The 15,586-nt window shown below is 32.9% G+C and overlaps 1 protein-coding gene and 1 pseudogene across 2 annotated transcripts in view; both read left to right on the top strand.

Moving 5' to 3' along the window:
- Positions 1–15,586, top strand: part of Hs2st1 (heparan sulfate 2-O-sulfotransferase 1) — a 167,250-nt gene that overhangs the window by 125,409 nt on the left and 26,255 nt on the right. For both annotated transcript variants that reach the window (XM_076863616.1, XM_076863615.1), the window contains exon 3: positions 4,318–4,403. In XM_076863616.1, coding sequence (XP_076719731.1) covers positions 4,318–4,403 — 86 coding nt within the window. The remainder of the gene's footprint in view (positions 1–4,317; positions 4,404–15,586) is intronic.
- On the top strand, positions 5,323–5,724 carry LOC143405064 (prefoldin subunit 4 pseudogene; annotated as a pseudogene).

The raw sequence follows: 15,586 nt of genomic DNA, 5'->3' as shown, positions 1-15,586 counted from the left end.
ATCTTGTATTGGTTTGCTTGCTATTTGCTTTTTCTCTATAATGTGTATATTAAGAATTGTAATGCATTCCGCTGTCATATATAAATAAATAAATAATAAATAAATAAATAAAATAAGAATAAAAAAAAATCTTTAGGGACTGGGGTTGTGGCTCAGTGGTAGAGCACTTGCCTAGCATGTATGAGGTCCTGGTTTTTCAGTTTTTTGTTTTTTTTTTTAAGAGAGAATTTTAATATTTATTTTTTTTGAGTTTTTGGCGGACACAACATCTTTGTTTGTATGTGGTGCTGAGGATCGAACCTGGGCCGCACACATGCCAGGCGAGCGCGCTACCACTTGAGCCACATCCCCAGCCATGGTTTTTCAGTTCTTCAGCACCACATAAAAATAAATAAAATTATTGTGTCCATATACAATTAAAATAAAATATATGTTAAAAAATATAAGCTCTTTAAGGGCAAGAACTTTGTCTTCTTCACCAAAGTGTAGAATAATGCCTGTCATAGTAGATACTCCATTAATGTTTTGTTAAATGCAATTTAAATGATTCTGGATAAGCCAACTTAGATTTTGATAGTAGTTCTCAGCTAAGCATGACATCATGGTGGTATTTACTGAGAGAGTTGAACTACTGTAATTGATAGGAGTATGTATGTGATTTAGAAACCTCCACTTCCTCCATGAAAAAAAAAAAAGAAAGAAAGAAAGTTGGGCAATACTGCTTTCAACTTAGGACAATAATCCATTACAGTAGAACTTTTCTTGTATTTTTATCCAACCACTACTTAGCTTTCCCTTTAGTGTGGAAAGCTTATTTTCTGGTTTAGTTTCATAAAAATATCCACAGCCATGCAAGTAATGTTTAAGTAAATGCCTTAGTAGAATTTTAGGATATAGTAATTACTCAAATTAGTAGTAATATTAATTCAGTAGATGGTAATTGCAAGGTTGGAATCTGATCCAAGTATTCAACATGACATTCCTGCTCTTTTTATATAGTGAAAACAGTTTCATTTGTGATTACAGATAATCATAATGTTGAGCTTAACCTATTAAGAATGTATGTCTAGATACTGTTTGTTGTTAGTGATATAGTGTTTTCTTATAGTATTGGCCAAGATCTTACTTGACAAGCAAATAAGTTATAACACCACTACCTCCATTGCTTGTATTTTCCCTAAAGGTATCTTTTGATTACTTGTTAGCCTGACTTTGCTCAGGTTATAAAATCTGACAAAAATCAGAGTTTAGGTATCTGCTCCAGGCTAGCCACAAAAACATTTTTTTTTTTTATGTACTGTGTCTACTACTGCTGAAAAATTCTTATTGATAGATTATTTCAGTCAGTCTGAGAATTCTTTCTGAATAAAATAACTATGATGGCTTCATTTCTTATCTTCAAACCAAAGGGTTTCATTGTTTCAATCCCCCAAACTTCACCTGATACTATTACTTTTTGCTCTACTTTACCATTTTGCCTTCCACTTCATTAGTACCAAGTTTAGTCAGCAAATAAACTGAAGTGTGCTCGCCTAATCTCCATTTCCTCTTCTTACCCCTCTGTATTCCAGAGCTTGTGTTGTGGTCTTAGCAGAATGTCCCCATTGTAGATGAACACCAGGGGAACACAAACTGAAAGACAAAGCAAGCCTTCAGGGGAAGTGAGGAGGCAGAAAACAGAGAAGGAACTGGAACTGGGGTGAGGAAAAGGGAAATGTAGGTAAAAGAGTGAAGACAGAAAATCTTGGAGAACTATATTAAACATAGAGAAGTGACTAAATTAACACTTAAAAAAGAAGACTTTTTTTGAAGACACTTTTTTGGATTAGAACATAATCTAAGGTATAGAGTTCTTGGGCTTTTAGTTTCCTTTTTATAAAGAGTACAGGATATTTTTGGTCCCTTCCACCTCTAAAATTCTGATTCTATAAATGAGAGTTTGGGATTGGTTATAACACTGGATGATTCATGCCTTGTTCTGTTCTGTGCTTTTAGTAAATTCTTCTCTCACTCCAACTGGAAGCACAGACCTCTTTCACAGAACTTTTTCTTATTTTATTAATGTTTAAACTATATTTCTTAGAGTATTTGGTCCCAGTATGCTTCAGGCATCACTGGAGGAGGGGGAATTTAGGAAGATGAGACCAGTTACACAGAATTCCCTCTGCTTCTGTCCTCCCCTTTCTGTTTTATGTATCATGGTGGTTTATAAGATTATAAACATCTGCTGAATTTTAGTATAGTTTTATTGAAACAGTATAATAAGTTAACCTAGCTTGGAAGCTTCTAAAGACCTCAGACCTCCTTTGCAAGCACAACAAAAATACGCCTCATATGATGAATAAAATCAAAAGCTAGCTCCCACACATGCTGAAGCCTTGGTTCTCAATGTTGCCCCTGAACTAGATGTGTGGCCATCACCTGGGGACTTGTTAGAAGTAAGAATGTTCTATATTAAAACTTCAGCATCAGAATCTGCATTTTAAAAAGAGTCCCAAGTGATTGACTGTACATTCAAACTCAAGATGCCTGATATCAGTCCAAGTATTACACAGCTTCCGGGGCTATTCATCCCAAATTGAAGGACACAAATTGGATTAGGTATCAGTCATCCTCATAAGTTTAATTTAATGTTAGGAGGTTTGGAGGAAAAAGGATACTTGAAGTTTATATCTCTTATTTCTGCCAGAATCTTTCATCACAGTATACTCCAAGTTTGTACTATGGTCTTCTCTAAGATTTGGTTTATATAATAACATTTTCTCAGACTTCAATCTCACTTCTCCTTTCATTTCCCTCCCACACCACCATGTCCATGTTAAATCAGCTTCTGGGAAACAGAGATGAGTTGCTAAGTTTGTCTTAAGCTCTCTTTAACCACTACCTCCAATTTCTTATTCTTTTTGCCTTCTCTGTTTTCCTTCCATGTTTGTTTGAAATACTGGAACTCATTTTCAAAGAACCAAAAGTTTATATGAAGTAATTGACCATTAAGTGGTAACACTTTTCATGTTCAATATGTAGTTGTTTTGAAAAATACAAATTTTAGATTAACTAATTATTATTTAATTAACTAATAATTTTATTTGCCATTTGATATTTCCATTCTATTTGGTTCCTTATTTGAAGAATGAATAGGAAAGAATATGAGAACTTTAAATCACATATTTCTGTGGCTTTTTGTCTCAGTAAACAAAAAAAATTAATTAAAAATTATGTTCCAAAATGAAATTATATATTTTCTAATGGAACCTAAATTTATATACATTTGATTTTCAGATTTTATTTCAAGGGTGGGTATGTGTATAGAGAACATAGTAAGTAAGGCTTACTTCATTTCCATTCTAAAAGCTTCATTATTTCTTTTATTAGTATATAGGTTATTAATAATTTCCTTAAAAAATAAATTCTTGCAGAACCTTCCGTAAGTATGTGATTGATGGACAGACCTATGCTTTAGAGGCTGATATCATAGCTTTCAGATGCCTTCAGTGTAGTATGGAATGGTGGGCCTCATCACCCCAGTTCTCTGCACTGTATCCAGTCTTAAAAATCTATTTAACTATTTGGTATTCATCATTACAGAGATCTGCTTATCAAAAATCTGCCATTTTTCTTTGAGAAATTGTATATCATTGTTTGGTAGCTGGTGATATTTGTGTTTACCAAATTCTGGTATCCAATTCTTTAAAAATATTAATATATTTACATTTACTCAATTTTTCATATTAACCTTTACATGCTTTCAATTCTAGTAAATTCAGAAATATTTAGATGTTTTGAAATTTTTTTTATTTGATCGATATTATCTCTCTCATTTTACTAATCTTTTTATCAACAAGATTGTGATACCTGCTCTTAAGTCTTAAAATCTCAGTCATCATATTTTCTTTAATCATTGGCTTAAGAATTACTTCTTACTTGTCGAATTGCAAATAAAAAATTATTTTTAATAACAGATTATTTGATAGATAGAATGTTCTTGTGTTGCTAGTGTTGCTTGCTTGCTTCCATATGTGTGTAAGGATTGAATATACTCCTTTCATCCCATGTAAATGTATACACTATACAGGATTATATATGGTTGCATTGTGCAGTTTTGTTTCCAGAATCATCTTTTTTTTTTTTTTTTCTGAGTGTGGTCATAGGAACTCTCTATGATGAACTGTTAGAGATTACAGTATAATTTGCTTAGTCCAAACCTATGTTTTCAGCTCTGTAATTCTGACAGTGGTGTGACTGGTTTTAAATTTACTTTCATCAAATTTCATTTTCTATAAATTTCACTTAACTAATGAGTATGTTTTCCCTTTCTAGGTACGGTTTGTGAAGAATATAACTTCCTGGAAAGAGATGAAACCAGGGTTTTATCATGGACACATTTCTTATTTGGATTTTGCCAAGTAAGTTGTACCTAAAATGACAAACCAAAGAATGCTATGTACTCTAGCAACCTAAAAAGGAGTAAATTTATTAAATTGTTATGCATATGATTCCCCCCCAAATGGAATATACTCACAACTTTGCCACTTTAAGATTATAAATATTCCTTCTAGTGCTTTGCTGCCCTCTAGTGCTCATAAATTGGCAATTCTTATGTTAATTATAGAAATTCAAGTTAAATTTAGGTAATGGTTGTTAAAGTTATTTATCATCATTATTATTATGTATATGTTTCTTGTCCAAAGAGAATGATGCTTTTCTAGAAGAGTTCAAGTTTTCACTTGATCAGTCAGATTATGACTTAGCACATCATTGAGAATTGTGAAAGCAAAGAAACTCACTTTGTTATTAATGTCCCAGAGTTTCTGCTTCTCATACTTTGCCTTGACTACCTTGTTTTAGCTTTAAAGTTATGAGAATTAGAAATACATTTTTAAAAAATAATGATTTTCTTTTATTTTTGAATTTACATGTGATTGGAGGCAAAGTCTCATATCCTGTATTTTTGGGAGGAATGAGGTCAGGGTTATTTCTATCATGATTCTTTCAAGAACAGTTCAAAAACTTACAGGCCTACTTTCAGTATTAAAGCACTATGTGACCTCCTCTAGAGTCTGTGCTACAATAAATACTAATTAGAAAATGGGTTAAAAGTTATGGGTTAAACATATGAGTCTCATGAATCCATTTCAACTTTTTATATAGTGTACATCGTGCCATTCTAGTAAGGCCTCAAATTCAAATGTTTCCCCTAATACTACTTCTGCATTAACTTCAGAAACACCCATCCCCCCAAAAATCTTTTTATTATTTAGTCCTAGACCTGTTCAGTTTTTTAATTTAGTAATCACAATTTAAAGGAATACACCTTTACCCATGATGGTGGCCAGCATGAAGAAGGCAGCTGCAGGAGATGTCAGTATCACTTTGGAAGATCAACAAAAGATAGATTTTCATGGAATACAAGTATAATGACAGAGCTAAAGGAAGAAATAGAAGTAAACAAGAAACAGCTCCAAAATTTGAAAAATACTCATGATGACATCATGCTTGCAGATGAATAACTGCTTAATGATACCTTATCAAATTGGAGATGTTATCATTAGTCATTCTCTAGAAGAAATACAGAAAGTGTTAGAGGAAGCAAAGAAAAATTTGCAAGAAGAAATTGTCACCTTAGAATCCAGAATGGAATCAATTCAGTGGGTGTTAGCAGATTTGAAAGTTCAGTTATAGGCAAAATTTGGCAGCAACCTAAACCTTGAAGCTTGTAAAAGTTAAATATTTTATAATAATTTTAAGCCTCTACTTAATAAACTTGAATATTATTTAAAAAAATAAAGTAATACACTTTCATGTATTTGTCAGCTTTAAAAGACATTCTGTATAAAATTTAAAAGGAAAATGATATCTCACTCTCCTAAAATTTGAACAGAATGAAATATTACTGGTTCAGATAAATAATAAGTCTTAACTTTCTTGAAAATTATATGATTTTAAAAAAGGACTTACCCAAATAGTACATGCATAAATGATATATTCCTGTTTCTAATTTCTTCCATAGTACTCAAGCTCTTTCAATAAAATGGTGACTTTAAAGTTAGATGTACATTTTTCTATAAATAATTCATACTGCAATATTGAAAACATTTTATAGGCAGCTTTAAAATAAACTAATTATTTTTTCTTTGCAGAGGCATTGAACCAATTTCATAAACTTCATTCATATGCATATTTTCCCTCAGGGCTGCATTATCCTTGAATTGAATGTTTGTTACCCTTTCACCTAAATGATTTATTTTTTCCACACACAGCTTGGTTTCTAATACTTCAGGTTTTCATTATTAAAATTATGTATTGAGTGCTTTTGCTTTGGGCAAAGTCTTGTACTCAGAACAAAACTCTGGTATATGCTGAGGTTCTTGTATTTGAAAAGTATAAAGCTTTTTGAAAGGAATAATCTTATTTATTAAATACTGACATGCGTGTTTAAGAGTTTGAATATTTTAATAATGGTTCTGATGTTATAAAATACTGTGAAAAATTTTAATAGACTTTTGCAAAATTTGAAACATCTAAACAAAATCAACTGGGAGAAATGTATTTAATGTATTTTAATGGTAAAGAACTATTGTAGATGTAACTATGTTTTTTTGATTATCTTTTAGCTCAATAGCCATAAACTCCATGAATGTATAAGGAAAAGGAAAGAAGCATCACTTCTAAATTTTTAAAATACTTTATTCTTCAGGACATTTTTTTGACTGACATAGTACTTTGTGGAGTCCATTAAAATATTTGCTTTCGGATGAAAATGATGAATTTGATGAAAGAAATACTTAATCATGTATTTTTCAGTTGCTTTAGTGGAGATGTTAAAAAGAGCATGAACCCCAGGAAATAAGATAGGCACATAAAAAATGAAAAGTCATTTCTAGATTAGACTAATTATTTACTAAGAACACATATACTGTTTGCAAGCTTATGTCTGCTCAAGCCGTAAACCAGGTTTCTTTCCACCCAGAACTTTAGGATAATAACAAATATATATTTTTTCACATTTTGCATTCCTATCCTGTCTTGCTTCCTTTTTATTTTAATCTTATTCTTTTTCAGCATATTTCCTAGTTCTTCCTTCCCATTTTTCCCTTAAGTGCTCCCTTTATTTTGTTTTTAGTAGTGGATAATTTAAAAATAACGTAGATATAATAAATTAATGCCATAAATTTAGATATTTTCTAGTTTAAAACTATATAGGTTGGACATTTTCAAAATGTCCTACACTGTAGAAAATATAGTTAAGTTACAATTCTTAATCCTAATGAGTCATTGAAAACCTCACATTTTTTCTAGACTTACTAGTTCATAATATTTCAGTATAAACAGTGAAAATTTTAGATTTCCTTTCCCTTTTAAATTCATGCTATTTATTTATCAGTAGCATCTATTAAATTTGAGCCATTCTAATAAATATGTACTAAATGCCCTTTTTAAAATAGATAAATAAATAACAAATACCAATATATCATTCACTTTTTTTGAAACAAGACAATGGGAACTTCCCATTAGAATTGAAAAGCTTCTGTGACCCTTTAGGGCTTAGAGAGTCCAGAATAAATATGAACAATACAAGGTATAAATGTCCCTGGTGAGATTGATGCATAAATAGAGATGTTAAATCTGGTGTGAAGCAGAAATCTGAAATCATAGTCCTTCCCAAAGGCTGTTTAACCCTCTTACAGCTTCATCATCTCCCTTTCAGACTTGGCCAGTAGATAAAGTTCATTGCAAATGTTCTGAGTATGCACTCATTCTTTCTGTTGCTGTTCACTCTTCTGGCTATGCTATCTACAGAACATAGTTGTGAAAAAATGAACCTAGTTTTAGTTTCTCACTTTTAAATACCACATATGTTGACATAGCAAGAATGAGGTTCTTAAACCATCTTTTAACTAACCTGCTGATAAGATTATGGGCTTTTTCTTTTTCTTTTTTTTTTTTTGATAGCCAAATGCAGAATCTGCCAAATGTACTCTTCTTTTCCTAAGCAGAACATTCTAACAGGCCAATATTGTGAAATAGTTTATTTTCCTTGGATAAAGATGTGTATATTATATATATTTTTTTATTCTTCCACCCGAGTCCTCCACAGTTCAAATTAATTGTTGGGATTAAAGATGAAAATTGTGACTGGAGAACTTACTTTTTCCCATATGTAAACTACCTGCTTGGGAAAAGATTTAAAACAACAAACCATGTTAGCTTTGTTTCCCAACCAACTGAGCTGTGAGCCCAGATTTTTTTTTTCCAGATGCCATTTTTATTATACCCACCTTGTGTTATATAATTCCTTGCCCACATCCCTTCATGCCTATATAACTATTTCATAACAAATAATTCTTAATCATTTTCAGAATGAGTTCACTGATGATCTCATTAAAATCATAATTCATACATTAAAAATGTTCCCACAAACACCATCTGCTAGACAATAAGAAAAGTTTTGTGATGTGCCATATCCCCTTTTCACTGGTGCCTAGTAAGAACTGCTATCTACTCTACATGTCAGGGATAAGAAGAAAGGGAAAAAAGGAACATTTGTGTTCTAAGAAGAGGTAGTTCCCAAGGAATGGCTCAGAGTGGGGTAATGACTAGTAGAGAGTATAGAAGGAATTCCCAAGGAATTCCACAGTTTTAAGAATGAAATCATTATCCAGTTATTCTGTATTCTTCCCTTCTTGTATCTTCCTACTACAAGACTCTCAGCTCTGTCAGCTGAGGTAACAAGAATGTATTTCCAATGCCTCCCTACTCTCATGACTACTGGGTACACTCTCCCACAGAAAGATTTTTATAAATGATACATTCTCTAACAATCTATTTGATCTATCTATATTAATCTTCAACCCCTGTGTGTTGAGTGTGGTGCTGAGCACTAGATAAAGCCATGAACAAGAGGAAAACAGACTCTGCCCTCATGGAACTACTAGTCTAATAACCTTATGTAACAGTGCTGCCTATCTGCAACAGTACTGTTTGCCTCTTTAAATATTTGAGAAATAAACTCTTACTGCATTATTCTCATTTTTAAATACCATGTATGTTGACATGGCAAGAATGAGGTTCTTTAACCAACCAGCTGATAAGATTATGGACTTTTTTTCTTCATCTCTTTTGATAGTCAAATGCAGAATTATTATTTATTATTGATAGTCTCTACCCTCAAGTGATTTCTAATGCCATTTGGGGAGAAAAGAGGAGCAGGAGAAACACTAGTAGGACAAGCTGAGTTAAATTTCCTGATGGCACTAGCTCCAGGAACCAGAGGTATCCAATGAAAGCAGATAGCATTAAGTGCTACAGTCATCAGGAAAAGAGGTCACAAGATTTTCTTGTAACTCCTCTACTTAACTTCAACCTTTTAAAATAAGTCATATCAAGACATTTGTCTGCTGAAATCTTCCAGTGCCCTCCCCTGGCTCCATAAAAATTGTGCTTACAATGATCTACAATGTCCACACAATCTGCATTCACTTTACCTCCATTCCTGCCTCTTTACTCTCATCCTGTGTTACTAGTTCCTCTCTGATTTTGCAACCGATTGATCTTACTATTCCTCAAACTGCCTGACACTGAGAAACTTCAGAGCCTTCATTCTTCCTTCTTCCCTAGATAATTTCTCCCAGATATCTGCATGGCTCCCTCCTCATTACATAAATCTATGATGCCTTCCTAAAAACACACCATTTTGAATGGCATTCTCCCTTACCTGCCCTCATATTCCCTTTCATCATTTTTCTCCTTAGTGTGTTTTACTATTTGAGATATATTCACATATGTATATGTTTATTTTCTCCGCCAGGTAGAATGTTAGCTCCAAAAAGGCAAAGAGTTTTGTCTCCCCTACCTCCTGCACACAATACCCACACTTCTATTTTCCTAGTATCTAGAATACAGTTTGGCATATATTAGATACACACAAGGTTTTTGAGTGAATTAATATAAAGGAAGAAAAAATGGAAGAATGAGAATGGCATTCTAGTTAAGGAAGACAGGATGAACAAAGGCACATAAGGAGGAATAAATGATGCAGGGGAGGAGGTAGAGGAGGCAGACCCAAGTTGAAGAAAAGAAACAAAAAGGTGGTAACTAAGACATGTCAAAACAAATGTAAGTTAACCAACCAAAGGAGTTTAGTCAGGTTTTTTGTTATTGTTGGTGATGGATCAATCCCACTGCCTCGCACATGTGAGGCAAGTTGTTCTACCACTGGGCTCCACCCCCAGTCCCCAGGAGTTTAGGTTTGATGTTATCTAATCAACAGAATTGTTTCAGATTCCTAAGAAGAGTGATCTAGCAAATGGTGTTTTAAGACCATTAGTTGGGAATTGGTATGGAAAGTAGATTGAAAGGGAAAGAGACTGCATACAAGAAAACCAACTAGATTATTTCAGTCATCTAAGCAAAAGGCCAATGAAAAGGAAAGTGGTGAAGAAAGAATGATGAAGATAGGTCAAACCTGTGAGAAAGGACAAATCAAAAGGACTTGGTAACTATTAAATGAAGAATAAAGGAAAGGAAAGAGTCAAGACATTTCAAGACTGGGACAAAGCAGGATATTAGGACAAGGAGCCTGTTAGACAATTCAAGGGTCTGCAGGTGTTGCTATAGTAAAAATCATCTGTGGTCCATTAACTCTCTCATTCTCTAAGGAACTAATGCTGAAAATTTAATGTCTTCCACTTTTATTATGTCTTTAAAATAAGCAAAAGTGGAAAGTAGCTTCAAATGGTCACCATTGGGTGGACTAATACTGTAGTTACGTATAATGTTTACTTTGTTTAGTGAGCCAGCAATGACAACTCATTGCTGTGTAGGTATGTGCTAATTTGAAAGGGACTTGTTTACTTGAACTAGGAACTCCAGAAGGCTATGGAATTAACACTTCCCGTATAACTCTTGCCAGTAAAGTTTAAAGTTATTTTTCATTCATTATTCCTTTACTTTAGCTCTCGCCCATGTCCCATGCAGGCATTGGGAATGGGTTCCCCTCAGTGGAATGGGCTGGCTGAGTAATAAAAGCTAGGAAAAATAGAATGAGAATAAAACCACAGAACACAGAAAATATTTCAAAAGCAGGGGCGGGCAAGCCAATCATACAGATCGAGTTTCTATACTAATGGCAAGATGGAGCCCATGCCTGCTTTATTTATATTGGGGGACATCAAAGGCCTTCCATAGAATGTTCTTCACCAAGAAAGGTTAAAGGTGGGCTGTCTAGTTCCCATCTCTGGAGCTACTATGAGGGATCTTCCTAGTAGAGCAGAGATAAAGGTCATGTGCATTGGACAATCTCTTTTTGTAGAGAGCTACAGATAGTTCCCAAAGTTAAACCTAAAATCTCCTAGGCTAGCATACCAAGAGAAGACTCTCAAGTAATTCACGGGTGGCTTCCCACATTCAGCCATAATTTTAAATATATATTTATTTTTAATTGACATAGTAATTATATATAGTTATGGGGTATATTCTGATATTTAATACATGTAAGCAGTGTCTAATGATTAGATCAGAATAATTGGCAGGTCACCTCAGATATTTATCATTTGTTGGGAATGAGAACACTAAATCCTCTTGACTAGATCTTTTGAAATATTCGATTAATTGTTGTCAACCAATGTTATCCTATTCTGTTAGAAGTTGTTCATGCTCTCCAACTCCTGTACCTGTTAACCAACCTCTCTTCATCTCCTACTCCCTCAACATCCTTCCTACATTCTAGTAATCACTGTTCTGTTTTGAAGATTCACATATAAGTGAGAGCAAGCAGTATTTTTCTTTCGGTGCCTGATTGTCCTCTAGTTCCATTCATGTTGCTACAAATAACAGAATTTTTCTTTTGGCATGACTGAATAATATTCCTATTTGTGCATGTGTACACACACACACACACACACACACACACGTGTGCATTTGCTGTATTTTCTTTATCCATTAATATGGATACGTAGGTTGATTCCATATCTTGACTGTTGTGAATAATGTTGCAATAAACACATCAGTACAGATATTTCTTCAACATACTTATTTCATTTACTTTGGATATATATATATATATACACCCAGTAGTTGGATTGCTGGATCATATGATAGTTGTGTTTCTAATTTTTCAAGGGAGCTCTATGCTCTATGCTGTTTTCCATAATGACTGTATTCACTTTTAATCCCATCAACATCATACAAGTTCCCTTTTCTCCACATCCTCATCAGTATTTGTTTTGTTTTTTTGTCTTTTTTTAAGCATTTTAAAAATTTATTCTTTTTTAGTTGTACATAATAGTAGAATGTATTTTGACATATCATACAGAGATGGAGTATAACTTCCTTTTTTGTTGTTTTATAAAGCCATTCTAATGGGGTGAGATGATATCTCATTACGGTTTTGATTTGCATTTATTAGTGGTGGTGAGTATTTTTTCTCAGGTGTGTTGGCCATTTATATATCCTCTTTAGATATATATCTATATATATCTATTCAAGTCATTTGCCCATTTTCTAATAGGATGTTTTTTCCCTTACTGTTGACTTGAGTTCTTATGTATTCTAGATTTAGTTTGAAAATATTTTTTCTTCTCTGTAGGTTGTCTATCAGTCTATTAATGATTTTCTTTATTGTGCAGAAGCTTTTTAATTTAATGTAACTTGTTAGTTTTGCTTTTTTTGTTGTTGTTGTTTGTATCCTATCTAAAACATCCTTGCCCAGACCAGTGCTCCATTTCTTCTGTTTTCTTCTAGTAGTTTCATAATTTCAGGTCTTAACTTTTCAGTATTCTGTCTATTTCAAGTTGATTTTTGTAGATGGTGAGAAAGAGGAATCTAGTTTTTTTTCTTACTTATATAGATGACCAGTTTTCTCCACATCATTTATTGAAGAGACTTTCTTTTCTCTAATTCTTGCTGACTGTCCAAAATGAGTTGGCTATAAATTTATGGATTTATTTCTGAGTTTTCCTTTCTGTTCTATTGGTCTGAGTATCAGTTTTTATTCTAGTACCATTCTGTTTGTGTTACTATAGCATTCTGATTTGTTCTTTTTATTCAGTATTGCCTTGGCTATTTGAGGTCTTCTGTAGGTCTCATACAAATCTTAGGAGGGTTTTTCCTTCTGTGAAGAATGTCATTGATATTTTGATAGGAATTGCATTGAGTCTGTAGATCCCTTTAGGTAGTATGGACATTTTAGTAATATTAATTCTTCCAATGCATAAACTTGTGATAGCTTTCTATTTTTATATCTCCTCTTGAATTTCTTTCATCAGTGTTTTATAATTTTCATTACAGAGCTCATTTGTTTCTTTGATAAATTTTATTATTAGGATTTGTTTTTATAGATTTTATGACTAAGATTTCTTTCTTGACATTTTCTCAGCAATTTCATTATTGGTATATAACAAAGTTACTGATTTTTGTGTGTTGATTTTATATCCTGCAACCTTACTGAATTTACCATTTCTAACATTTCTTGGTGGAGTCTTTTTAGATTTTTCTATGTTATACATCATATCATCTGAAAACAGTGATATTTTTACCTCCTTTCCTATTTTAATGCCCTCTATTTCTTTCTCTTGTCTTATTACTCTGGCTAAGACTTGCAGCACTATATTGAATAACAGTGGTGAAGGTGGACATCCTTGTTTGTTTCTAATTTTAGAGGAATCAGTTTCAACTTTTTCTATGTATTATAATATTGGCTAAACAGTTTCATTTTTGTTGAGGTATTTTCCTTCTCATATAACTTGTTGGGAGTTTTTATCATGAAAGAATGTTTAATGTTAGCAATGCCTGTTCTGCATCTATTGAGATGATCACATGATTTTTAATCCATGACTATTTATTCTCTCTATTATTTTTATTTATTTACATATATGGAATCTTCCTTGTATTCCTAGAATGAAACTATGTTCATGATGTATAGTTTGTTTGTTTTGTACTGAGGTTTGAAACTAGGGCCCCTTTACCTCTGAGCTTCAGTCTCAACCCTTTTTATTTTTTACTTTGACACAGTACTTCACTAAGTTGTTCAAGCTAACCTTGAAACAACTCTTGCCTCAGCCTCCCAGGTTGCTGAGATTATAGACTTGTACTGCTGCTCCCAGAAGTGTTTGGTCTTTTTAATGTGTTGTTGAGTTTGATTTGCAAGGGTTTTGTTAAGGATTTTTGCACCTATCCTCATCAGGAACATTGGTCTATAATTGCTTGTTGTGTGTTGTGTTCCTGTCAGATTTTAGTAGCAGGCTAATGTCAGCTTTGTAGAATGAGTTTGGTCGAGTTTCTTCCCTTTCCATTCTATGTAAAAGAAGATTTGGGATTAATTGTTTTTTAAAGGTTTGGTCAAATTAATTCAGCAATAAATTCATATAGTATTTGGCTTTTCTTTTCTTTGTTATTGGTTCAATCTCATTATTTGTCATTGGTCTGTTCAAGTTTTCTGTATCCTCACGTTTCAATTTTGTAGGTTTTTGTGTCTAGGACTTTATTCATTTCCTTTATGTTTTTTTCCCTGTGAACTTCCCTCAGTACTAATTTTGCTGTATCTCATAGCTTGATATGTTTTGTTTTCATTTTCTCTCTAGGTTTCTTCATTGACTCATCCATTTCTTCTAGGGTTTCCAGTTTGTTGGCATATATAGTTGTTTCTAATGAATCTTTGTATTTCTGTGATAGCAGATATCCTTTTTCATTTCTGATTTTATTTACTTGGGTCTTCTCTCTCTTTTTCCTTCCTCTCCCCCTTTGATTAGGTTTTGTCAGTTAACTTTAAAAAAAAAAAATAAACAAAACAAAAAAACAACACTAATTTGTTTCGTTGATCTTTAGTTTTTAGGGTTTCGTTTTATTTTGGTTTCTATTTTGTCTATTTCTGCTTAGATCTTTGTTATTTCTCTCTGCTACTTTGTTTTTTTTTTTTTTTTTTTTTCCTTGCTTTTCTAGTTATTGAGTTTTATCATTAGGCTATTTGTAATCTTTTTTTACTTGTTTGTTGTCATAGGCAATTGTTGCTGTATATTTCCCTTAGTAGTGTTTTTGCTATATTCCATGACTTTTGGACTATGTTGTTTTCATTCTCCATCTTGATTTCTTTATTGGCCCATTGATTATTCAAGAAAACATTGCTTAAGCTGGGCATGGCCACACAAGCTTATAATTCCAGTGATTTGGAGTCTAAAACAGAAGGATGACAAGTTGAAAGCCAGCCTCAGCAACTTAGCAAGACCCAGAGACCCCATCTCAAAAAATACTAAGGTCTGGAAGTGTTCCTCAGTGGTAAAGCCCTCTTCAGTTTGATCTCCAATATGAGAGGGAAGAAGGTGAACTAAAATAAAATGAGAAATCAATGTGAGAAATTTTAGAATTGCACAAATTTTTGGAATGGAAGAGTTGTTAAATTTGTATGTATTTGTACAATTCTAAATTTCTAGTTTTATTCCATTATGATTCGAGAAGGAACATTCTCTAATTTCAATTTCCTAAAAATTTTGTTGCAGTTATGTCCTAATTATGGTCTACGTGGAGAATGCTCCATGTTGTACTAATGAGAAGAATAAAAATTCTACATTGTGTTAAATATTCTGTAAATGTCTGG

The sequence above is a fragment of the Callospermophilus lateralis genome, chromosome 7 (assembly GCF_048772815.1).
Source record: "Callospermophilus lateralis isolate mCalLat2 chromosome 7, mCalLat2.hap1, whole genome shotgun sequence".
In the NCBI taxonomy this organism is placed as follows: domain Eukaryota; kingdom Metazoa; phylum Chordata; class Mammalia; order Rodentia; family Sciuridae; genus Callospermophilus; species Callospermophilus lateralis.
Note: the sequence above shows the minus strand (reverse complement) of the source record. Positions and strands in the feature narration are given on the sequence as shown.